We start from the raw sequence: 26,601 nt of genomic DNA on the forward strand, positions 1-26,601 counted from the left end.
ATTTTGCATAGATCATTTCATTTTGAGCAAATGAAAATCAATTTTGCACTTGAATAACTTTTATTTGAATGTGAATTGTGACATTTTACTTTCTCCTCCCACCCACTCTGCGTGCATAATACCTTTTTTGGGCTCTCAATATATAATTTTGCTCGGCAGAATTCTGGCACAAATATAACTCCATACAGATCCCCTTTCCTCTGGAATTCCGAGCGGAAGTGACGCAACGGCAGGAGTGTGACCCGACGAACCTGAAACATGCGTCAATCCCGAAAAAACAACTTCACCAGATATCGGATTATTGTCATTTTAAACCATAATTTATGCTTCAAATCACTAGTGCTGTAAATTAAATGCATACTAAATCGGAGAATCCAGCAGGTAAGCGAGTGCGAAGTGTTAGTCTGCGCGCGCCGTTAACGTGTTATTTATGACCAAAACCCCGTTAATCTCCTTAAATCTGATTTGTTTCTACTTTAAAATGTGTATTTAAAGAGTTAAGCGTCTTGTTTAATCATTTATATAACTCCTGCCAGGGTGTGTGCGATGTTTGCGGTCACTTGTTGCTCCAGAAGTCAGTCTAAAAGACACTTTTGTGTTTGTTTATATTTCATAAATGCAACACAAATGACTATTTCTAACAACAATAATAGATTTAAGAGTTGTACATTAACTTTAACACACTTATTATTGCAGTTTCGGGTGTTTTCGAGTCGCACTTCTGAACAATCTTTGTTATTGTTTTGATTTACAGTATTTGGTTTTACAATTAGTTTATTTACTCGTTCAAATAGTTTTTATATTACGTAATATAACCCATGAACACCGAATTTAAATATGTATTAATATGTGTTATACTACCAACCGTGTTGGGTAAGTTATTCTTTAAATGTAATTAATTACAAACTACTAATTACATCCTATATAGTATAATAAGATTACTCTGCTAATTAATCTGTCTGAAATTTAATTGCATTATTTATTACTAATTACTTTATAAAACCCTGATCAACCTCGACCAGATGAAAAATACAAGGATAGACATGAAACTGTTCTTTTAATTATTTCAAATAAATCTAATAAATTATTCATGAGCGGGCCAAAGAATTTAAAGGGGCAGCGTTAAATTAGAAAAACGTACATTTTAACATTAGACGTTAAATTTCGATTTTAAATTCACTATTGTTTTATATAGAGTCTAGACAGTATTTAACGCAATTACATCCGATGTAACTGTTATTAAATTACTGGAAAATTAAGAGTAATCCCTTACTTTTACTCTTCTTTTTTTTTTCCGATGAATAGTAATTTAATTATAGTAATTAATAATTTAGTAGTGCATTACAGCCAACACTGATTATCATCTGTGTTGCAAATATACAGTATTTTAACTGGTATCAGATTACCTAATGTTGCTAATATTGTTTTATGTATTATTAATATTAAGATTTTACATTGTTTAATAAACAACCAGTTCGACTGATCTCATAGCTGGTGCATGGATGCATATTTACTGTTCGTGTCTAATGTGATTTATTGTGCTTTTTATGACTAATTGACTCATAGTATTAATTGTAGTATTGATATATTTTTATTATTTTTAAGAAAAGAAAGCTGATTGCTGGCCGACAGCTTGTGCATTACACTATTTTCATTACAAGTATTCAAAATGGCCTTTCTTGTCTGTATTTCTACTAACAGTTAGTGATTTTATCATAAATGGAAGATAAGATAGTGGCTTGTTTGTGTGTGTGTGTGTGTTATTTTCATTTCTAATCCATTTTGCTTCTATTTTGTCTTCATCCAGGGACGCATGTGCTTGTGTGGTGGAGCCCTGTATAATCCTGCACCTCTCGATGGATTAACTATAAAGAAAAGCTGAATCAAATCATTCTACTCAAGGAAGGTCGAGGCACCGGTCAAACATGCCCCTTCCGTTCGGATTAAAACTCAAGAGAACCAGAAGATACACGGTCTCCAGCAAGAGCTGCCTGGTGACCCGCATACAGCTGCTGAACGGTGAATATGTGGAGTTTACACTGTCGGTGGAGAGTACGGGCCAGGAATGCCTGGAAGCAGTTGCTCAGCGACTCGAGTTACGAGAGGTAGGCCTGCTGTTGTTTTCCGCTGCATGCTTTAATCTGGTAGAAATCACCTTAACACACCATGGGCGTATGTTTATTTTAGCTCGTTGGCACCGTCTGGAGTCTCTGGCTATTCTAGGTCTGCCACCAAAATGCTGTCAAACCCCCTTAAACGCTTGTGAGCCGAGACTCTACCCTGGATTGTGCGATTGTGGGCAGTTCATTTGAATGCAGCCAAAATCAGATTTTCTCACCGTCAGGATCTAATTATCAAGGTTCATAGAGTTTAAACATCTCTAGACCAAACACATCATGTGATGGAAACCCCCTACGGACATGTTTGAGAAAGAATCGCCATTGGCTAGTACATTTTAGTTGTTACTCGCCAGACGTTTAACGACATGTGAGCGTAATGCAACTGAGTTAAGATATTAAGCTAACCAGGAAGGGGGCATCTTCACATGTGTGTATAGTATTTATATGTATGACTGTAATATTTTGCTTTTCATAATTTTAACCACATTTTAGCTTCTTAAATATGTACGAATTTCACATTCAATTTATGTGATGTCTTGAAATTGCATTTTTTAATAATAATGCAAACTGCTGTCACTGTTAAAAATACACATTTTTAACAAAATATTTGGGTTGTAATATAAGTAATATAAATATAAGGTTGGAGCCTAATAATGAAAATATTATTACGCATGTAACAATTATGTAAAACTTATATTATAATAATAATAAAATGCACCAAAAAGTTTAAACAAACCCCTGAATAGATTAACAATTTGTTAAATTCTTTCATATGCTTGTGCCTTTAAATATTTACAATTTACACATTTATTACACTGTACTTTACATTACCTCATTTTATTTGCACTGATATGTTTCTATGCACTTGTACAATTTACATTGAGTTTACATTGATATGTATAACAAGCACTAAAATTGGTACTGTCTCTTTAAGAGAACTGGCAGCTCCGCTAGCAAGTGTTTATGGTTGAATGAGCACAGCGCAAATTAATGCACTCAACAACTGACTGTAAATAACAGAAAGGCTATTAAGAGACATGAAATTAATCGGAGCCTGTGGAACTCTTTGGACCATGGACGTCTAGAAAGTAGTCTCGTTAAAACATTTTTCATGCTCTATTTACGCAAATCTTTTAACTAGTGTTTTTCTGAAAGTCATGAAAATTTTAGTACATCTCAAATTCGGAACCGTGTTTTAGACGTCGTTCGATAGTGTGTTTTGCCGATACCGATAACCAAGTTGGAAAACAGTCCGCTAGTATGAATGAAAATATTCCACGTTGTATAAACAATATATTAACGATGTACAAGAAAGGGAGAGAGTAAAGAAAATAAATAAAATTAAGTAATTTTAGAATTACATTGTGATTATTAGATATTAGGGCTGTCAGTTGGGCAGAGAAACTAAATTCGAATTTTTACCTTAAATATTTTCAAAATTCGAATTTAAAATTCAGATGATTTTTAATTGACGTTTTTTCCTTAGACCACAAGAGGGCGTATTGTATAGATGAACCGTACAGCACCATGTTATATTATTGCAAAGAACATTCCTTGCTGTTAAAAAAGAGCATTTAAATTTCAACTAATGTGCATAAAATAAATAATGTTTTAGTCGGTCCATATTTTCAAATGTTAAAAGTAAAATGAGGGGGGTAAATGCTACAATAGAAAGTTCACACGGTGTTACACTTGCACTAATGCCACAGTATATACTACCCCAGACTCAAGCTATAGTAACAGCGAAATAGCTAATTGTTTTTTATTCATTACAGTTGTATGTAGGGTAGAGATATTCACAGATAGCAGTGCTATCCGGCTGAACTTGGTGGTGAAGCGGCACAGACTATGAGCACGGGTTAGGGGTTGTTCAATCAGATAAAGCTCGGATGGAAAACGGAGAGTTCCTGTACGCGTGCATGCACACAATGTACTGTGTTTGTCTTCTGAAGCGAGCGATCGGCCGAGCGTTGGCATTAACATGAAATTATGATTTACTAATGATGATTAACTTATTAATCTACTTGGCAGCAAAACTTCTTCGGAGCGCTGATGTTTATAACCTGACTGTAACAAAATGGACGCCCCTCAACCACCCGAATATTAAAACTCTTAAGTAAATTAATTAAATTTGTTTTTGTCGTCAAAACGGCGAATTAAGACTGAAAGGTAAGCGGTTTCCATCCTTCGCTCAGCAACATTGTTCTAACCATTCAAACAGCTAATGTTAGCATCCTCTCCATGTTTTCGTCTCTCTGCATTGCCTAGTCATGTGACACGACAATCTCCATGAGGCGTCAGTGATTGTTTGTATTTAACCTCTAGAGGGCGCTAGTATACTGTAGAACCCTCCAGCGCCGGCAACGGAGGAATAAAACAAGCAACAGTTAAAAACACGAATATCAGTTATGATTAATCTATAAAACCGAAATTTACACTGTAAAATAATCCTGTTAAATTAACGGTAAAAAACGGGCAGCTGCGGTTGCCAGAAATTCACTGTAAATAATACGGTAACCACGCTTCAGGCTTTACAGGATGTAATTCTGATGCCTGTATATTATATCATTAAATTATATAAACTTTATAATGTATTGTTACCGTAATATTTACAAACTTGCACATGATGACATGTTCATCAGTAGTGGCATTTGTTTTTTTTTTACCGTAAATGTAACTATAATTTACTGTAAAAAGTACTCTCTTGTTAAACTTTGTATACATTTTTACCATTATTTATACATTAAAATCATACTTTTTACATGTAAAAAATAAATTTTTACAACATTATACTGTAAAATTTCATGTATTGTCTTTTTAAATATATTATATTTTTTTACCGTATATTTTAAGGTAACTGCCTTTTACCAATTAACTTTTGTTACTGTAGCGTTTTTGCAGTCTTTTCCCCTTAAAATTATGGCCATTTCTTATTATCTAAAATAAATTTTTTGATTAATTGTTTTTTTTTTTTTTTTTTTACATTTGGTCGATTCGATATAGATTCTCAAAAGCAACCACATTTCGTGCTATGCATCTAAAGATGTATATATTTGGCAACTGGCTGGTAAATGTTCAGATTTCACTCACCAGTGATTGTGTAGTATAGTGGTGAGTTCCGGGTAACGTCCACATAATAGTAAAAGTTGTTCCGTGTAATGTGTGTCCAAACACGAGATCCACGCAACCCATTTGTCATTGAATAATGTCTCTTTAAATACCCTTTCTGTTCCCTACAGTCAGTTATTGATCAAAAACAAAAATAAACATTTAACTGTAATCACACTTAGCATGTATAAGCTATTCTCATTAACATGCACACATTTACATAAATGCGGGTTTTCTTAAAGAGACAGTACCGCTTTTGGCACTTGTTCAACAAATCAATGTAAATACCTGTAAATAGTACAAATTATGCAGTAAAACAATACAAATGTTGCAAAATATAAAATGTGCAATATAATATCATATTTATTAATTAAATGCATTGATTTTGCATTAAAAAAAAAGCTAAAATGTGACCAATTATGCAAAACTAATAAAATATAATTAGTAATATGAATATTTTCATATTGTACCTAGTTAGAAGGTATAATTAACAGCATTATTATTATTTAATATATAAGCAAAAGGGACATTATAACTGAAATGTACCCATATGAATTGATATTGAATCGAGAGCTGTATATAATTTTGGAAAAATGTATAGAAATAATTTTCACACAATAAATATCTAAAATATATATATATATTTTTTTATTATTATTTTTAAATTATAGGGTTAAAAATGTAAGATTTATTTTTTTTTCTATAATAGATTTTCATAATTTAATATTGAAAGTCTGGGTCTAAAACAGTCAAATCATTTGAGACATAAAATTGCCCAAAGTTGAAGAAATTAATGTTATATGAATGTATAAACAAAACATTGGATATTTTTAATGCTAAAACTCGTCGTTGCTTTATTACATTGACATTGTAATTGTCCTGTGTTTAATGCCGTGCAATTAATAGTAGTCGCAATAAAATTGCGACATTTTATATACCGCAGCGAGCTGTAATGTTACTTATTTATTTTTCACTTCGAATTCTGTGATGTGTTAATTCGCCATTTTGATTGGTGCGCATTTTTTGCACACTGAAGAGATCTCGCCAATCAGAATGCAGCGCATCAGTAAGGTCCCAGTGAGCGAACTGAACCGAAATCAGGACGGTGAATAAAGAAAAACAAAAAGGCGCATAGAAATAACCAGCGTTATCATCTATTATTAATGCAACGACAATTTCTCCCTCCTAAAATGACAATAATGTCGTCTTGGTCAAAATGATGAAAAAGTGATTTTAAGTTCCACGTTCTGCTCTGTAGTTTCTCACAAGTGAAAAAAAGTGACCAGTGAAATTCTGCTCATTCTCCAGATAACATATTTCAGTCTCTGGTACTACAACAAACAAAACCAGCCAAGATGGGTTGATTTGGAGAAGCCGCTGAAGAAGCAGCTCGACAAGTATGGACTGGAGCCGACCGTTTACTTTGGAGTGGTGTTCTATGTGTCGTCTGTTACCCAGTTACAACAAGAGATAACCAGGTGAAGGACAAAAAACATGTCGGAAATGATCGCATCAGTTGTGTGCTAAAGGTGCTTGTTTGAATTCACTTATTCATTGAATGTTTTTCAAACAGATATCAGTATTATCTCCAGCTGAAGAAAGATGTTCTGGAGGGGAAGATTCCTTGCTCAATCGAACAGGCCATCCATCTGGCCAGTTTGGCAGTGCAAGGTATTTTGACATTGTGTTTGGCAGTTAAATTGGCTGTGCTGCATAAGTGCCCTTATTTGTAATATTGTAATGTGTAACTTGGTATCATTCATTTGGGTATTTCTAAGTCCCACTTTACTGGAATAGTCCATCCAAAAGTGATTTTCAAATACATTTGTTTCCCCTCATGTCGTTGCGCACATTTTACACTAAATTCTCATTACCGCAACACTAACAAATATGGTAATTTTTATATTCTTATTACTGGAATGTGAAAAAAATCTGTATTATTTTAGCTCTGACTGACTCTGTTTCAGTGGCATACCCAAAATTAAAGGCTTATAACCTTTTCAAATGTAATTATATAGATTATGAGATTAAAGATTAAAATATGTTTTTTTTTATTATTATTATTTTTCTGATTTGACATTAATTATCTCTGGGTGTAAATAAAGTGGCTCCCAAAAACTGCTTTTGTTTGGTTCCCAATCATGCCACCTCGTACCGAGTAAAGTTTTCTGTTGATACGACAAAGCAATCTAAAGGTATAGCATTTCAAATATAATTTATCCTAGTGTCCAAAAGCCTCCAAATAAATAAAACAACAGTTAAGGTATGCTCTCTCTCTCTCTCTCCAAAGCATGCAGGAATGAGTAACGAGATCTCATTCAGTTCCATTCTGTGCCATTAGAGTCATCATTGAGTCTGTATCATGCCTTGGTGCCATCTTCTGGTGGCAATGTGTAATTAGTGAACGATCCTCTCTGCCCATATTTGGATGACCTTCACCTCTGGTTGCAGTGATCTGAATCCTAATTTGATTGGTGTAGCGTTCCATGATGCTGGACAACATGCTACATCATTTTCGACGAAGTCAACTGAGCCAGGAAAGCTAACGTGTTTTTACCCAGATTGCACATTCTGTGCGCAGTACGCATTGTGCTTCTTGTGGGTTATATAACGATCTATGCATCCGATTATGTTATGTGTTGGCTCGTTTGAAAGATAATCGCCTCCTCTAAGTAATGATACATTATATTTAACGTTCTGTTTATTTTTCTTGAAGTTATAGGTCAAAGTGCGGCTTATTAGTAACGCCAGTTTACATGTAACATGCATGTTAAAGACATATACTTGGCTGTTACTCACTATATTGTTGTATATTGTTTACTTGTGAGTAAAACAAGTAGGCTGGTTGTATTTTACTCTTTGAGAGCTTTCCAACAACATATGACACGTGGCTATTTGATCAGTTTGATATTTTTACCGATTACAATAATTGTACAATGCAATTTTTTATCATCCATCCATCCATCTTCAACCGCTTATCCGAAGTCGGGTCGCGGGGGCAGCTGCTCCAGCAGGGGGCCCCAAACTTCCCTATCCCGAGCCACATTAACCAGCTCTGACTGAGGGACCCCGAGGCGTTCCCAGGCCAGTGTGGAGATGTAATCTCTCCATCTAATCCTGGGTCTTCCCCGAGGCCTCCTCCCAACTGGACGTGCCTGAAACACTTCCCTAGGGAGGCGGCCAGGGGGCATCCTTACCAGATGCCCAAACCGCCTCAACTGACTCCTTTCGACGCAAAGTAGCAGCGGCTCTACTCCGAGCTCCTCACGGATGACTGAGCTTCTCACCCTATTTCTAAGGGAAAGCCCGACACCCTTCTGAGGAAGCCCATTTCGGCCGCTTGTACTCGCGACCTAGTTCTTTCGGTCATGACCCAGCCTTCATGACCATAGGTGAGGGTAGGAACAAAAATTGACCGGTAGATCGAGAGCTTTGCCTTTCTGCTCAGCACTCTTTTTGTGATAACGGTGCGATAGAGCGAGTGCAATACCGCCCCTGCTGCCCCGATTCTCCGGCCAACCTCCCGCTCCATATATTATCAAAACCGAACAATTCTGATTTGTCTACAAAATTCAAAACACATGTTCAGTTTCGTTCATAATGCTTACATGCATTGTAATGTACGGGCCAATCCGAACTTAAAGGGTAATTGTAAAGTATTAATGCATTATAGTAGCTCTCCCTTGGTGTTGCCTTTTTTACTGCAAATAAAATAAATGACTGTTGTGGTAATGAGAATTGGGTGGTAAAGTGTGCTTAAGTTCCCTGAAAATAATGTCACAATGCAAAATATCTTAATAGTCCTCAATGTTTGCTTCATTTATGCAAAATATGATTATAATGTTTTTGTATTGAGTTTCCTTAAAATCGCCCAGATGTGTAATTGAAATTTGAGAGTAATGGCGGAGGGGAGGATTTTTAGTAAATAACGACTTATATTTGGGTCTGTTCCACCCATATAGCTATCATATGACTTCAGACGACTTGAAAATTGTGCACAATTCTTCTGGACTACATTTATCCTTTTGTTAGCTTGATAACCTGGGATCACTATATGCTTTGATAGAAAAAAACTGCATGAACATTCTTGAAAATATCTCTTTTATGTGGGTTTGGAACATCATGAGAATGAGTAAACGATGACAGAATTTTCATCTTTGGGTGAATTATTCCATTAAAATCCTTAAGACAACACATCGAGAGTTGTGGGTTCATTGGTGCTTAAGTTCAGAAATTTCATCATGGAGTTTACGTGCAGCAAATTAATCAAGCTGGACTTGTCCGGCTTTAGCTTTTACTCAAGGGAAGAATCTCAAGCACTGCTGGCAAAGATATATCTGGCAGCAACGGTTACTGGACTGCTGTTAACATAGCAGAAGATCTGACATCACTCACTGTCGCAACCAAATCTAAACTCTGTCACCCATTAGGAAATGAGCTCCACATTGCATTGACATTTCCCTGTATTTGCGCTATCAGAGGGCTTGTCTTGATTTGAGTCATTGCGCAGATGCTAGACGTTCAGCACAAGTTATTTTTGTGTACCTGCATTGTTGGGTAAGGATGCTTCTCACGATGGCAATGCTTGAACTTGTCGACATATGTGAACATTTCTAAAGGGCTCATCTGGAGTGCTGTTAATGTTGAACTGCTACAGTTACAAAGGCTAAATCAATTCCTTCCATAACAAAACGTCTTTCAGGGTTACTAAAATTAGCCTGTGCCGTTACTCTAAACGCTGTAGGTCTTAGTGTCATATCACACTTTATATTTAAAGCCAAAGTAGTGTTTTATTAAGGCAATCATCACCATTGCTCATACTTGGGGTTAGTGATTTGTACAACCTCTTAACCCTAACTAATAAAAGCACAACTTGCATTTGCAGCCAAAAAAGTATAAACCTAATTTCTTTATGTTTTGACCAAAAGTATCTGTGCATAAAATTGATTCCTAAATAAGCACCATTTGAAGAGCACCTATTATGGTTTTTCAAATATTTCCTTTCATGTAGTGTGTTATATATCGCTGTTTGTGATTGCTACAAAGTCTGCAAAGTTAAAAAATATTTAACTATTTTTGTTATTATGACAAAATGGGAGTCAATAACTATGAGTTATTGACTCCCAAACGAAAGAACCGATGTTGAACACCATAAATGAGTCGTTAGTAATTCCAGATTCACTTCCTGTACCAATCTATGTAACTTAGTAACAAAAAACCCACCTCTGGACTTCATTGGCTGCTCGCGAACGGCTTTGACCCGCCCTCAAACACTACACTAAGCGGTAGACCAATCACAACAGACTGTGACATCTGACCAATCAGAGCAGAGTATGCTCTCTGAAAGGCAGAGTTTAAAATGAATCCTTTAGAACGGGTCATTGAACGAGTCGTTTTTGACACTGGGGAAAAAAGGTAACGCTGCAATTTAAATTATGATCAAATTAAGTGTTTTTTTTACCTTGGATGCATGTAAAATATATTGTATAAGACCTTTAAAACATAATTAGACATGTTTAAAAACCGTAGTAGGTGCTCTTTAAGCTCAACTGACAGCAATTGTGGCATAATCTTGATTACTACAAAAACGAATTTTGACTTGTCCCTCATTTTCTTAAAAAAACATTAAATAAATTAATAATCTGTTAAAGTGAGACACTTACAATGGAAGTCCATAAACGTTAACCCCTGAAACTCAAATTTAAAAGCTCACCATTCAGAAATTGTCCTAAATAAAACATACATATACATATACAAATGTATATGTATAATTATTGATAAATAATATTGTATGTGTTTATAATCTTATGATGCACAAAGTGTTTTTAGTGGGGAAAACAAATTCCTAATTTTGTAGACATGTAGTTCTGGTTCTGTTCACTCTACCTCAAATTGAAAAGTCTTATTTCATTCCACTAGGTGGCAGAAAGCACTAGACATTTTTACAGATTTTACAATATACAGATGTGAAATGTAGGTGGCGCTCTAATGCATTTTAGCCCTCACAGATGTGCTCGTCCATAGACATTCAGTCTAATGTTCAGTTCAAGCAACACCCTCATTATTTCATTGAATATCTCGGCCTCTGAGTGGACTACAAGCTCAATCTAGGTGTCATTGGAAAGATTTTCGATGATGTATAACATTTTATCATCAATTGTTTAAAACATATTTTTCTGATGATTTGTTTAGCATGCATTTCCTGCTGGATGGCAAATTTTGTTCTGGACATCTAAGATATAACATTGAATTATTCAGCCAAACAAGCTCACAGACAAGTTAAAAATTGCAATTTTCTTCTAGGCAACTTCCTAAGGTAAAAATCGATATAAAGTTTTTGGCTATTTGAGGCTTACAGCAGCAGTGATCGGCGCATAAGTAAGACATTTGTATTTGATGACCTTCCGAAATCATATTTCACTTTGTGATTCTTTTGGAAATCTTTCAAACTGTGGTATAAGAGCAACAAAATAAACCATGCAGTCACATTTCTGAGAGTGAGAGCTTTTATTTGATATATGACATGTCTATGTATGTGCTATGTGAAACTCTTATATTTTAATATTTTATATTTCTACACCATTACCTCTAGAGGGCGCTAATTTGTGACGTGAATGATTTAAGGCCTTATTTTGTTATTTTATGTCAATGAAATGCAGAAGTATTGGACATTTCTGAAAATTTCTGATTTTAAGCTTTGAAATGATACCTCATAGGCCTGACTAATGTATACGGAAACATTAACGTTTTAAGCGTAAAACGTTTTCGTGCCCCCCCTGTGGACCCACTGCTGGTTAACTTGTATTGAACACAGAATACTCCTAAGAAATTAATGATATGTTTTTGTGTATTTGAATGATGTACTTTTTTAAATCTTAAACTAAACTGAAGTTTTGCTGTTGGTTACAGCTGACCTCGGAGACTTCAATCGATATGATTCACATGATTTTCTTCAAAAAATTGTGCTTTTCCCAATGGTAAGTAAACCGTGAACCTTTTGCAACCTCTATATTCCCAAGTTAACGACTGCAGTATATTAGTTAAATCCTTTATTTCCATCCTTTCCTAGCCCTGGATTCAAGATGAGAGGGTTGTGGAGGAGGCCACGCAGAAGGTCTCCATGCTCTATCAGAACTACCGGTGAGAAACTTGCCTGGGGTCATTGATGCTTTGTTTTTTATTAGGAAAAAATTGCTTGCTGTTTGAATGAGGTTCAGTGAGGATGCTTCATGGTTATCAAAGATGTTCAGATGTTTTCTGTTAGAGGCCTCATCTCAAGAGCCCACAACTTGACTTACTACCAGACTGAAAGTAAATTCACTGCTTTTGGCAGAGAGCTCCATAAAATGCTCTTTCATGTCAGAAGGTCTGTTCCAGCATGGGCCTTTAGAAGAGGTTTGCATGAGCTCTCGTTTCCATATGTGCTCGAAACTCGGGTTAGGGCTGAGCAATATATTGAATATTAAGCATCACAGTCACTTTTCAACATTATTTGTTTTTTAAACCGTCAACTTTAATTTTATATTATTGCAATAGTAATAATGTTAAGAAGCTGTTATAGAAATATATCATTGTTTAATAATAATTATCGTTATTACTATAATAATTGATTATTATTTAATAGTCATTTATTTCTTTAAAGCTGCACTACGTAAGATTTTCTGGTTGAAAATGAAGAAATTGTCATCATTGTTTTGAACACTGATTGTTGATGTACTCATTCAATGTCCTTACTTTACCCCGATTCACTACGGTAAGCCTATACAAATTATATGTATTTTGAGCTTTTGGGTCGGATTTGGAACAAAATTGTTGGCTTATGATGTTCACCCTTGGGCTGGTATTGTTCAAAAAATTACGATACCGATATCGATACCTTGACGTCGATACTGGTTCCTAAACGATAACTTTGTTTTTATTTTTTCAGTTTGTTGACATTTTTTACTGACTCAAAGACTCATCTCCTGAGGCTTCTGGTCTCCTCATGCCAGGGTTGGCAGGGGCAGAGGCTATAACATTAATGTGAAGAGAAAAAACACAAAACAACAAAGCTAAACTGTTAATTCAGCGACCCTAAGGATAAGTTTGGTTTTACAAGATAACTAGTTTTGTGAGTTAAACTTGATCAGTTACTGTCAACCTTAAAGTATTTTTAGCATCGATTTAGCTAGCTGTCTATAGCCATACATCCAAACAATATCTAATGTTACGTAGGTCCCAGTTTATAGGACTATGTCACCGTGCACAGAAACGTTAATTTAATAAGTACACAAGCATGTACTACTACAAGTTAGCCGATTTTGTTCTCTAAACGTTACCCTTACCTGTCGGAGTCCCAGTCATAGCGCAGCCGCTATTCATCAGTAGTTTTGGAGGAGGACTCGTGTGGTGGGCATGTTGAAGGAGGACTCGTGTGATGGGCATGTTGAAGGAAACTCTGTGGCAGGACGCTGAAAGGATGACTGCACCGGCTCGGTCTTCTTGCAGTCGAAGACGGAGCAACTTTCTGCTCTTTAAGTTTATTCCGTTCACTGTCAAGTGCTTCATCAGATTTGTCGTGTTGCCGGAACTTGGCAGCAATTATCTTGTCGCAAATACTGCACTGTTGGCATCGAGCCTGGTGAAATGTAGCCACACTTTTGATGTTTTCCATATCTTTCACATGTATGGGGTTTGAGACGCATACACACTACAGCCTCACGTGTGAGCCGCGTCTCTGGGCATAACCGGCATAAACTAGTGTTTTTTCTTGATGCCTAAACACAGCCAATCACCCACACTTTTAGATTTGGGCACATCTAGCATGCTACATGCTTATCACTGACGTTGACGAGATTAACCCCTTAGGTATCGAAATTTGGTACCAAATGACAAGACATTTTTTGATACTCGATTGTTTAAAGGCAATTCAGTCAGTGCCTAAAATGTATCGAACTCGATACCCAGCCCTAGTCATATCGGCATGTCCGGAAACACAGGAAAGAAGTACCGGTCGTCGCGTGTTTTCCAGCTGGAGAAACCACATTCCCATGTTAACAGTAGATGCAGTAATGCAGTATTTTATTTTGCGAGCCGCCGTTAAGTAACACTCGCACAGTTCAGGACAGCATCGCTGCAATCTTGATGGATGTTTATCTGTTATAATGCTTAGATATATTTTCTGGTAGAGTTGTTGATGCTAATATTGCTTGTCATGCTTGTATGAATCAAACATTATTTGTGTTTAATCTATCATGATGTATATACATTGTCAGGGGAAGTTACAGTGACATGTTTACTAAAATGTATGACTTCTGAAACCGTTAAATTGCAAATTTAAACATATTCTTTTCATGTATAATATAAATATATTTTATCCCCATTATTATATAATCTGTTGTTTATGGTGTTATTGTGTGCACTGCATAAACATACTATTGTAGTATTACGGTTCACTTGCATTATCAACTGAGGCTGTACAATATAATGATAATAAACTCAAATCAGCCATATCACAAGTTTCACAAGTCTAGTATAAAAGCATACATTAAAAGTAGATAACACACTTGAATAATCATCAAAGTATACAGGTATTGATTGAGGTGATTGAGTGTAAAATTCATTCATTCAAAATATGTGAATACAAGTGTTGTTTATCTTCATCAAAGCAATTCATATTTCAGTTTTAAATGTTTATTCGTATAACACGATATCAACATGAAAATAGCACATTATGACTCCAGCTCTGAATATCTCCCGCCACGATCGCACACAGGCAAAGCTCAAATCTTGAGATTCATCCGCCAGAAGAGCAGTGCCGAAACAGGACTCACGTAAAGTGTTCTTCTGCAAATGGCTTGCAATTTTAAGTTTCAACCACAGATGTCACTAGAGAGCACAAAGTAGTGCAGCTTTAATAATGTCTTAACTTACTATGCAGTCCCGGTAAACCCTCAAGCCATTTTCGGCCGAAGCTTTTATTTTGAAAACTGAAGGGACGAAAGTTTGTAGTTTGAAGTTCAGTTGACAACAGCCTTTTAATGCAGTGAAATACTCTCATCTGCCTAGCTGTCAACAAAAACCTGCTCTCATGGGGTTATTTTAAATATGCATAGTAAATTGTAGTGGCCAAACATAGAGGTATGTGAAATTACACAAATGTGCAGTTAATGTAAATCTGTGGTGCTTTTAAATACACATTAGCACACCTAACTGAACTCTGAGCACATCTGGCACTCAGGGCACCAGATAGATAGGGTTTGTGTGTATGGAGCACAGAATCACTCTGAAACCACATGTGTTGTACAATGATCCTGTTTAAATGTATTTAAGAGAGTACTACACACTACAGACAAAACAGCCGCGCACATAGGTGTAGCACAGCGGGCGCTCAGACTGTTTATTTCTTTAACTCGTTGCAATCGTGGTTTGACAAGCGCACTGGGTCATATCACGATTTCAAATTGATTTCTGTTACCCGTTCAGCCCTAGTTGAATGTGACCTTTGATCTCTGCTTTCCCAGAGGTCTGTCCGCACCTGAGGCCGAGTTACTATACATGCAGGAGGTGGAGAAGATGGAGGGTTATGGTGAGGAGAGCGTTCAGGCAAAGGTAAACCATCCGCTCGACTCTATCACCCACAATGTCAACAATGAAACAATTAACAGAAATGTCATTGGGATTCATTTATTTATAAAAAAAATATATACATTTTGCATTATACCATGAAAATGATGTCAAATCAAGAAAAATCTTGAGGGCAAATGCATATTAATAAAACAATAGTGTTTAAATATGTTCACTACACAACATGATGGAAAAAGACCTTAAATGTTGCAAATTAATTAGTGGTACTTGCTGAGGCACTATTACTGTTTCTCATCTTTAGGTTTAGTGATTTGAAAACAACCTCAAATATTCTCGTCTCACACTGTTTGTGCTACTAACCAAAATGATAGGACCACCTGGCTCTCATTCTGTGGTTGTGCTGCTTGTGAGGTTTGTTGAGGCGTGCTGACTGCCCCCTGCTGAGGCGTCTTGTGAAAACAAAAGTTCCATATACTTGAATTGCTCCAAAAGGAGAAAAATGGGACGTGAAATATGGACGAAATCATGGCATTAGCTATTTAAAAAAAAAAAGCTTTGGGTCCTGGGTGGCTCAGTGAGTATTGACTCCTGGATGTGCTGAGTGACTCCAGCCAGGTCTCCTTAGCAACCAAATTGGCCCGGTTGCTAGGGAGGGTAGAGTCACATGGGGTAACCTCCTTGTGGTGGTGATTAGTGGTTCTCGCTCTCAATGGGGCGTGTGGTGAGTTGTGTGTGGATCGTGGAGAGTAGCATGAGCCTCCACATGCTGTGAGTCTCCGCGGTGTCATGCACAACGAGTCACGTGATAAGATGCGCGGATTGACGGTCTCAGAAGCGGAGGCAACTGAGACTCGTCCTCCGCCACCCGGATTGAGGCGAGTAACCGCACCACCACGAGGACCTACTAAGTAGTGGGAACAGGGAATTCTAAAGAGTGCTCTAAAGCGTGCAGCACAAACTATAATGTTTACGGTAATTTCATAATAATAATCCGGGCTGCTGCAGGCCAAATTGATGCCCTACGTGTGATACGAGCGTGAAGCGATAGCCTGTGTTCCGCAACTGCTTTCGGGTCCTTTAATAATGTTTAACGTGCAAGTAAGTGCAGCTGGTGGACTTTCTGGTGCTCTCCTAGGGTAAGATAGTGCCACCCTAGGGAGTTGGTGCCCTACGCAGACAGTGCAGTATGCGTGTAGGGAGCGGCGGTACTGCTAATAATAATAATCTATTAAAGCAATATCTAAAAATGTTATGTTATTTTGTGTAGCATTTCATTTGGCAAAAATAAGAGTGTAATAAACATAGGAGCGGATTTACTATACAGAGAATCGAGACTTCACCGCAAGTGGTGAGCCTGGTGTGGGAGAAATACGGGCAAGCTGCCATATATCTACGGATCGCCCTAAAACGCTCGCTCACTGTCATCTGAACCAGAAAAACGAAACCGCACTAGACTGAACGGCTGCCAGAGAAAATAATAGTTTTGAGATTTTAAACTTCAGTAAATTAAACTGTCAGCATTCAATATGTCTTATATCTATATGTATAGCATCTAATAATGCATTGGAAATGTACACTTAAGTTTCGCTTGCCAATAAAGTTTGATATGAATTAAATCGGCCCATTTGATCCTATTATTAAATATAAGGCCAGTGTAAAACAGCAAAACGTTTAGTTACAGCATGTCCACTGATTTTATGGCATGTGAATATAAATTTTAATCAAAGATTTATACGTGTAGAAATGTGTCTAATTACCTCTTATCTTTTATTTTTTAAATGTACATAATTTAAATACACGATGACTAATTTCTTGCAAGTACTTTTAGACACAGTATAAAGTAAATATATATTTTTTAACGTACCTCTGTACCATGATTAATCATGAGTAATCGCAGAAAACTGTAAAAAAAAAAAATCTATAAATATAAAAGTATCCGATTTGAAGATATAAACTACTAAAGGAATAATGAGATGAATCATTAATGTGTATTTGTTTTGCATTAATGTTTTTTTTAAACAGGACAGCCAAAGCACAGATGTGATTATCGGCTCCTGTCTGGATGGAATATTTGTCAAACACAAAAATGGGAAAGCACCTCTTGTGTTTCGGTATGTACGTGTTTATGTGCTTGCATAGTGATGACTGACACTGTTGCATGCCTTCACGCTTGTTTGTTGATTTATGCATATTTCGGCTGTCATGTGTCTGACTCAAGCTCTTCATTGTTTCTTTAGGTGGAATGACATTAACAATATGACTAATAATAAGTCGTTCTTCGCCCTGGAGCTCACCAACAAAGAGGACACTATCCAGTTCCAGACCGTAAGTCCACAGGCCAACGGCGCTCCACCTCACCACCTAGTTTGCATGCTTTTCTTTGCCTAAAATAGCTCAAAGGCTTAATTAGCATTGATTTATGCCATCACGTATATGTGCCCATGCATATCTATTTAGATTCATGCATACAGCGTTCCCATAGATTTCCCCCACATTCATTGTCCGAGAAGTGTGGAATCGCCGTGTATGGATGTGTAACTGGCATTTAAGGAATGCCACGCATTTGGCCAAGCGAGTGTTCAAGATTGATTTGATTAGGGCCTGGGTATCTCAGCGAGTATTGATGCTAACTACCGCCCCTGGAGTTCGTGAGTTTGAATCCAGGGCGTTCTGACTCCTAAGCAACCAAATTGGCCTGGTTTCTAGGGAGGGTAGAGTCACATGGGGTAACCTCCTCGTGGTCGCTATAATGTGGTTCTCGCTCTCGGTGGGGTGTGTGGTGAGTTGTGCGTGGATGCCGCGGTGGATGGCTCAACGAGGCACACGATAAGATGCCCGGATTGAGGTGAGTCACTACGCCACCACGAGGACTTGGGGGGCTTTCACACTAGTGAGCGTGATTGTTCCAGGTGCCGGAGCTCACAAACGGCGTTTTTGAGGAGACAGCTGATTGCAAGGAATTAATTTGCATCTTTGTTTACACTGCACACTTACTCGCGCTCAGGTGAAGTTATCGCCACTGTCATCTCCTCTTATACCCTATATTTATAACCTATAATAGTATTTATATATAGTATTTATAAGGTGGATAGATAGATAGATAGATAGATAGATAGATAGATAGATAGATAGATAGACAGACAGTATTTATAGTGTTGATTGTACTTGTGCATTGTGGTGTCATTACTTTTTTGGGACTTTCAGGAATGTGTGGGTCTTCATGTGTTGTCAAAACTAATGATGTCATCATCGGCTAAAACACATGCGCAGATTAATTTACTTCCTGAAGGAGTGCGCACCCGAGTTGCTTTCACATTCGCGTGAATTGCGCTACAGTTCCATTGCAACCGAACTCAGAACACCTCCTACAGGTAGTGTCGGATTCGGTAGCGTAGAGCGCACCCCGGTCCGCATGACAGCGTTCACGTTACCAATTTATCATGTGAACCGTGCTCTGTTTTGAACTAAACTGCCTGTGTGAACGCACCCTTAGTGTGCATTGGGAATTGGGCATGCCAAATTGGGGCAAAAAATAAGACTGATTTGATTTTGTTAAAATGTTCCTGCTCTGTTTCAGGAGGACATGGAGACGTCCAAGTACGTGTGCAGAATGTGGCTGGCGCGGCACAAGTTTTACAAAGTTAACAACAGCAGTCTGTAAGTTTGTGTGTGTTTGATGTCTTTTGTGTGTGTGCATGTGTGTCCCTCTCTGTGTCTTCACCACTGTCCTTTTACTGTCTCCAGAGAGCCGTCCGATGGCCCTGATTCCTCTGGCAGTCCCCAGAGGTCCATTCTCACTCTCTCATTTCCTCGTTTGCCGACGCTCTTGCGCTCCTCTGTGCCTGCTGATAAAGGGTGAGCGGCACTACATGCGTGTGCTCATCACAGCAGCACTGACCAAAGCTTTTATATCGGCTACTGAAACTCCCTGTAGGGTGAATCTCACCAAAACATGTCCAGATCACATTTCACGCCAAATTCAAAAGGAAATAAAAATAAGAATATATACTTTGCTCTAAAGCAAATAAAGCCTTTTCTATGACCAATTAGATTTTGATGCTTTGTGAAATTACTTGCATGACATATAAGCTCATTATCTACCCGTACAGAGCTCAACAGTTAGGATGGCACGCTGGCACTCTTGGAAACATCAGTAAGATGGCTTAAAAATTACGAAGCAATCAGTAATTTTTTGCATTGTATGGCATCCTTTTCCAGCAATGCTTGTTTTTAATTAAAATAAAATTGTGCAAAAAACTAATAATATTATTTTAGTTATTTCTGGCACAAAGCCACATTGGTAAAAATGGGGCTTAGCAACAATACGGATTCACGTTTTGACTGGATTACAACTCTGAAGCTTTCAATTTGATTACATTTTTGACACGATTCGATTCTGATTCACTTGGGTATATATCATATATAATATTGTCGATCCGTGCATCTGATCACGTGACTCGTTGTGCATGACACCGCGGAGACTCACAGCATGTGGAGACTCATGCTACTCTCCACGATCCACACACAACTCACCACATGCCCCATTGAGAGAACCACTAATCACCACCACGAGGTGGTTACCCCATGTGACTCCACCCTCCCTAGCAACCAGGCCAATTTGGTTGCTAAGGAGACCTTGCTGGAGTCACTCAGCACGCCCTGGATTCGAACTCGCGACTCGAGGGGTGATACCCAGACCCCCATTTTTTAGTTGTAGTGCCCCCATGGGCAAATTTTTTGCGAATTTGCATGCAGACTAAACATGTGCTGTTGTATATGTGTATAAAGTTTCGGAACATTTGGCCTTTTCGTTTGGTAGATATTGGTCAATACGTACAAAATGGATACCAGACCAATTAATTGGCTTATATCTTTGCAATTCTTCAACGAATCAAAATTCCTTTGATAACATTTTGTCAGGAGGGTTCATAGTAGACACACACCAATTTTCGTGCAAATCGGACTTACGGCCTTGGAGTTCGATGAAATTATGCAAATTAGCGCAACATTTGTTATGATGGAAATGAAATCGGCGATATAGGTTTTGTTCATCTTGACATAATCACAATAGCGCCACCTTGAGGCCGATCAGGCCGAAACTTTGATACAGTGAAGTACTCTGGGGGAACTACCTTCCCTCAAAGTTTCAGCACTCTACGACATACGGTTTGGTTTTGGCACAATCAGTTTTAGGGCAGAATAATAAAAATCCTTACAATTACAATAAGGTTTCAGACCTTTGGGCAAAATTGCATGTGCCTAGACTTAGTGCATGCTTGCAAGAAAATATCAAATATTCATGGCCATGCCCACTGACTTTGTGAATTTGATGCATCGCACAACGCTCTTAAAATAGCGCCCGTAAACTTGGCACTTAATGAAAATATACATTTTAAAAAGTAACAACAGGGCCCGAAATATGCAGTTGAATTGCCAATTAGCAGATTTAACATCAGCACAACCCAAACTTAAATACTGTTATAAAGTGAAAGATTGATCTTGCGATTTTAAAGAATCGGCGTCAGGATTGGAATAAATCAGAAAGTATAGTTTTGCTCAGTCATACCTTAAAAATAACACTTTATTTAAATCAGCATATAGGCAGTACAACATATAACAGCAATGAGGTCATGAGAATCTCACAATGCAACAAATGGTCTTCTTGAAAACTTGAAATATCAATTTTATTTTTCATTTTGGGGTGAAATATGACTCTGACATGTCCAAGACAGGCCCGTTCAACTTCGGCTTGTAATCTATAAAGCCCCATGTGGAAACTGGCAGAATGTTGGAACAAGGTTGTGATGTTCAAAATGAAAGCAGAAAAATCCTCCACAATAAAAAAAAGCGTCTTTACACATTACTGAACAATAGTCTCCACAAGGAGAGGATTGGAGGGCATCGAGGCATGCCAACTTTGAAACCCTGTCCTTTATATTTCACTTGCACATACGTGAGAGAGCAATTTCAATGTCAGTGTAATCACATACAGCTTTAGCTGTTCCTGGAACTCCCTCCATTCTCTCCACTGTCAGAAATCATATGAGTTGATGGTTTAGTAGTACTCTGGTTTATATCAAACACGTCTCTTATTGTTTTTATTACAGACAAACTCAGCCAGCGCCAGTGAACCCAGTGAGGCGACGGTCTTCCACAAGAATGTCTCTGGTAAGGATAATATAATTTAATCGTTGACGCTTCTGGATTCAAGACTGTGCAAGATGTCCGTATAGAACCGTTGTGTTTCTATGCTCCTTTCCAAAAACCTAGCAAGGCGTCTTGCCATGTGTTGTTTGCATAGGCAGTTGCCTTCTAAGTCAGCATCCTAAGCAAAATGGAAATTAAATTTGATTACTTATTTGTAGTGCTCTACATAGGCAGCGACTTGGTATGACACACAAACAAAAGTGTTTGGCTTTAGCAGGTTACAAAGCTAACGATGCAATTCACTAAAATGCATAAACATATTAGTGCAGCATCAACATATTGATAATGAGTGGTGGTGGTGTAGTGGTCTAAGCACATAACGGGTAATCTGGTACTCAGAAGGTTGCTGGTTCGACCCCCACAGTCACCACCATTGTGTCCTTGAGTAAGACACTTAACTCCAGGTTGCTCCGGGGGTTGTCCCTGTAATAAGGGCACTGTAATTCACTTTGGATAAAAGCGTCTGCCAAAATTATAAATGTAAATGATAAGAGTGGGACGATTATAAACGGCAATAAAACACGTTTTTAATTGGTCTTTTTTGGCTTCTTTTTCAATATGAATATCTAAAACTGCTTTGAGGATTTTTAGATATTTTATGGGAAAACAAGACAAAAACATTTGATAAGAATAGTACTTTTTGTTTTTAGGGAATGTTTTACTGAATTAAACTTAGTATTTTTTTCTACTTTGATTCGGTGAATGTCATTTAGAGGTAATTTTTAAAATGCTTTCTTTATTAGTATTTAACACATGTTTAATACAATCTCTTAACTCAAGACATAAGCTTAATTGTATGTTCAGAGCTAACGATTAATCGTTGCTATAATCGCCAGAATAGTTGATTAATCATTAGATTAGTCGATTATCAAAATAATCGTTAGTTGCAGCCCTACTTAGTGTTTGTTTTTTGTTTTCTTTATTTTAATGTATAATTGAGTGGTTTAAATGTACCTTTTATTTAAAAAAAGTTTTTACTAACAATTTATATTGTAATATTTATATTTTTTACCATTATTTTACACAATGCATGACTAACAATCATTGTGTTTTAATATATATATAGTTAAATTAAATAATTGTAATAACTAGCTTTTTTTTTATCTGAATAATTGATTATTCGAAGATTAATCGTTATAATTGTAATAAGAACAATTGTTAGTTGAAGCCCAAAAAATAAATAACATGCAAATCATGGGTAAAATATTCGTAATCAATCGTAAACTAGTTGGTTAACTGGTAAACTAATATAGTTAAATACTATTCAACTTTTCTTTATCAATACTTTATGGTTTTGAGTGAATTATAATTGCATTTATACAAGAAGCATACCAATTTCAATTTATTGATAATAGTTTCGGATTTACTAGCATTTTTTTAGGTGTAGCGCCCCATGGGCGAATATTTAGCGATTTTTGCATGGTGACTCAAAATGTGCTGTTGTATATGTGTATAAAGTTTCGTAACATTTTTCCGTTTCGTTTGGTAGATATTAGTCAATACATACAAAATGGACGACGCCTGACCAATTCGTTGGCTTATATCTTCGCAACACTTCGACGAATCAAAATTCCTTTGATGTCTTTTTATCAGGAGGGTTCATAGTAGACACACACCCATTTTTGTGAGAGTCAGATATACGGCCTAGGAGGAGTTAAAAAAAAGTCGCTTTTTTCGAAAATTAGAATAGCTTAAATATTTTATAAAATGGAAAAAATTAATGGAAATAAACAGAATTTTTTTTTTTGAGATTATTACACACGATTGCGGAATAATCTAAATAATCGTTAGTTGCAGCCCTACTTTGTTTTTTTCTTTATTTTAATATATAATTGAGTTGTTTAAATTGTCCTGTATTTAAATTGTTAAATTAATATTTATATTTTATACCATTATATTACACAATGCATGACTAACAATCATTGTGTTTTAATATATTTATAATTAAATTAAATAATTGTAATAAAACTAACCTTTTTTTATCTGAATAATCGATTAATCGAAGATTAATCGTTATAATTGTAATAACATTTGTTAAAAAATACATAACATGCATCATGGGTAAAATAGTCAATCGTAAACTAGTTGGTTAACTGGTAAACTAATATAGTTAAATACTATTCAGCTTTTAAATTTTAATTTATGCATTTGGTGGACGCTTTTATCCAAAGCTACTTACAGAGCCCTTGTTACAGGGACGTTTCTTTATCAATACTTGTAATTATAATTGCATTTATAATGATAATTTATCTTGTCTCGTTCACCATTTCTCTCGAATTCTCATTTAAAGAATGTATCTTTGAAGGTAAAGTATCTAGTACCTATAGGGACGGCCTTTACGTTGTGAGCGTGCACATGTTGCCTTAAAATGCTGTCTTGGTAGGCAGCTCACTAGATTTTTTAACCAATCTAATGTGTCCAACAGCTGAATAATGCTACTGTCATTTGTCATTTTGTCTTGATTTGTTGCAGCCAAAACCTCAACCCTACATGATGCCACCTCAGATGCACTTTAATGGCCATTATACAGAACCGTACACGTCTTCACAAGGTAGAACATCATCCGTGAACACCTTCAACACGGCAAAATCTGCCCAACTTCTGTTGCGTCCATTGTTTTGTCTTATTTCAGTTGATGTTTGTTTGATTTCCCACAGATAACCTTTACATCAACAATCAGAATGGGTTCTACTACCATTCCCAGACCAGTCTTGACCGCACCCCTCATGAGTATAATGGAAGAATCCGCAACGGCAGCGTCTACAGTGCGCAAAGCACCAGCTCTCTTAACAACCCGCAGCACTACCTGCAACCATCGCCCATGTCCTCCAACCCCAGCATAACAGGAAGTGATCTCATGCGCCCTGACTATGTGCCTTCTCACCGACACAGCGCCCTAATTCCACCATCCTACCGCGCCACACCCGACTACGAGACTGTTATGAGGCAGAAAAATCACAGTATGGTACCACCCACGGAACGCCAGAGCCACTCCATGAGGAACTTAAACATCGGCAACTCTTACGCGTACAGCCGACCCGATCCACTCGTATACAGCCAACCGGAGATTCGCGAGCACGGCTCCGGTCAATACCCGTTTCACCTCAATTACAGCTTCCACAGTCCCTCTCCGTACCCGTACCCCACCGAGCGAAGACCCGTAGTGGGCGCCGTTAGTGTCCCCGAACTCACAAACGTCCAGCTCCAGCAGGCCCAGGAGTACCCGCCGCCCAACATCATAAGGAATCAAGTTTACTGGCCCCCACCCCAGTATCCGTACCCTCATCCTCGACCAGCCAATAGCACGCCTGACCTGTCGCGTCACCTCTACGTCAGCAGCAGTAACCCGGATCTCATAACGCGGCGCATCCATCACTCAGTCCAAACCTTCCAGGAAGACAGTCTGCCCGTGGCGCACTCGCTACAGGAAGTGAGCGAGCCTCTCATTACGACACGCCAGCCGCACGTGCACAAGCGGAACTCTATCGAGATTGCTGGGCTTGCGTACGGGCTAGAAAACATGAGGGTGAACGACAGAAAGGTGGGTATTTATTTAAAAAATGTCCTATTGGAGCACAAGACCAATTAAATGCACTAGTAAATGCTATTAATGTTAGTAAATGCTCGATTAATCGAGTACTCATACAACTTTGCATTTTCGACTAGTAAAAACACTATAACTCTGTTGGCAGGAATGAAACCGCTTATCTCACCTAAATCTTTTCTTATGTGTTCGAGCACTCGACTACAACTTAACTGAAATGGGGCTTTTCCACTGCTTGGTACAACTCGACTCAAATCGACTCTGCTCGCTTTTTTGGGGGGTTTTCCACTGTGGATTGTACCTGATACCTGATACTTTTTCAGTACCACCTCGGTCGAGATTCCAAGCGAGCCGAGTCGATACTAAATGTGACGTTGAAATCCTGCAGATCACTGATTGGTCAGAGAGAATGGTCACTACCATCGTCACTGGATTTCCGATACGCGATATCAACCCGCTAGTTTTAATGTTAGCAGACAGCGATAGCAGTATCATTTGTTCACGCAACTTTCGAATTGTGTAAAAAGAAACGGCTGTGCGCAAAACTACGGCGTGGTCAATAAACAAAGTGCAGACGTTCCTCTCGTTAGCGACGAACGAAACGATAAAGTCTCTCAGGAAGACTTTTTTTTTTGCAATTCGATTTTTCGATGTGCCTTTACCTTCTGTGGGCAGCAATGAAACCGCTTCTCTCTCCTAAATCTTCCCGTTGCAACTCAATGCATTGGTTGGTGCTGAGGTTGCATGACATTCACCCAAATAAAAATGTGTCATTATTTAAAGTGGTTACGAAACTTGCTTTCAAACTACGTTTAACAGTGACCTTAATAAGGTATGTTTATTACACACTGCGAGACACTCCAAAAGCATCTGTCTAACGCAGGTGTACATTGACGCCTCCTTAGAAAGGCTCTTATAATTAATCTCAGACTGAGTGACGAATTCTATTGCAAGACGTATTGCTGTGTGAACTATTTTTATTACGTTCAATAATATGAAAATAAACAATATATTAAATTCTAAAGCCAATTTTTGTTTTGGCTTATCAATGCTTTA

At 37.6% G+C, this 26,601-nt stretch overlaps 1 protein-coding gene across 4 annotated transcripts in view; it reads left to right on the forward strand.

Annotated features, from left to right (window-relative positions):
- The first annotated feature begins 227 nt into the window (after nt 1-227).
- Nucleotides 228-26,601, forward strand: part of ptpn21 (protein tyrosine phosphatase non-receptor type 21) — a 42,140-nt gene continuing 15,766 nt past the window's right edge. For 2 of the 4 annotated variants that reach the window (XM_052146147.1, XM_052146148.1), the window contains exons 1-14: nt 228-381; nt 1,808-2,105; nt 6,537-6,706; nt 6,802-6,899; nt 12,138-12,205; nt 12,298-12,368; nt 15,731-15,818; nt 17,817-17,905; nt 18,032-18,119; nt 19,372-19,451; nt 19,539-19,649; nt 21,902-21,962; nt 24,474-24,552; nt 24,659-25,542. In XM_052146147.1, coding sequence (XP_052002107.1) covers nt 1,926-2,105; nt 6,537-6,706; nt 6,802-6,899; nt 12,138-12,205; nt 12,298-12,368; nt 15,731-15,818; nt 17,817-17,905; nt 18,032-18,119; nt 19,372-19,451; nt 19,539-19,649; nt 21,902-21,962; nt 24,474-24,552; nt 24,659-25,542 — 2,067 coding nt within the window. In that variant the 5' untranslated portion in view covers nt 228-381; nt 1,808-1,925. The remainder of the gene's footprint in view (nt 382-1,807; nt 2,106-6,536; nt 6,707-6,801; nt 6,900-12,137; nt 12,206-12,297; nt 12,369-15,730; nt 15,819-17,816; nt 17,906-18,031; nt 18,120-19,371; nt 19,452-19,538; nt 19,650-21,901; nt 21,963-24,473; nt 24,553-24,658; nt 25,543-26,601) is intronic. The other 2 variants (XM_052146149.1, XM_052146150.1) reach the window with 1 other exon arrangement.

The sequence above is a fragment of the Xyrauchen texanus genome, chromosome 16 (assembly GCF_025860055.1).
Source record: "Xyrauchen texanus isolate HMW12.3.18 chromosome 16, RBS_HiC_50CHRs, whole genome shotgun sequence".
In the NCBI taxonomy this organism is placed as follows: Eukaryota; Metazoa; Chordata; class Actinopteri; order Cypriniformes; family Catostomidae; genus Xyrauchen; species Xyrauchen texanus.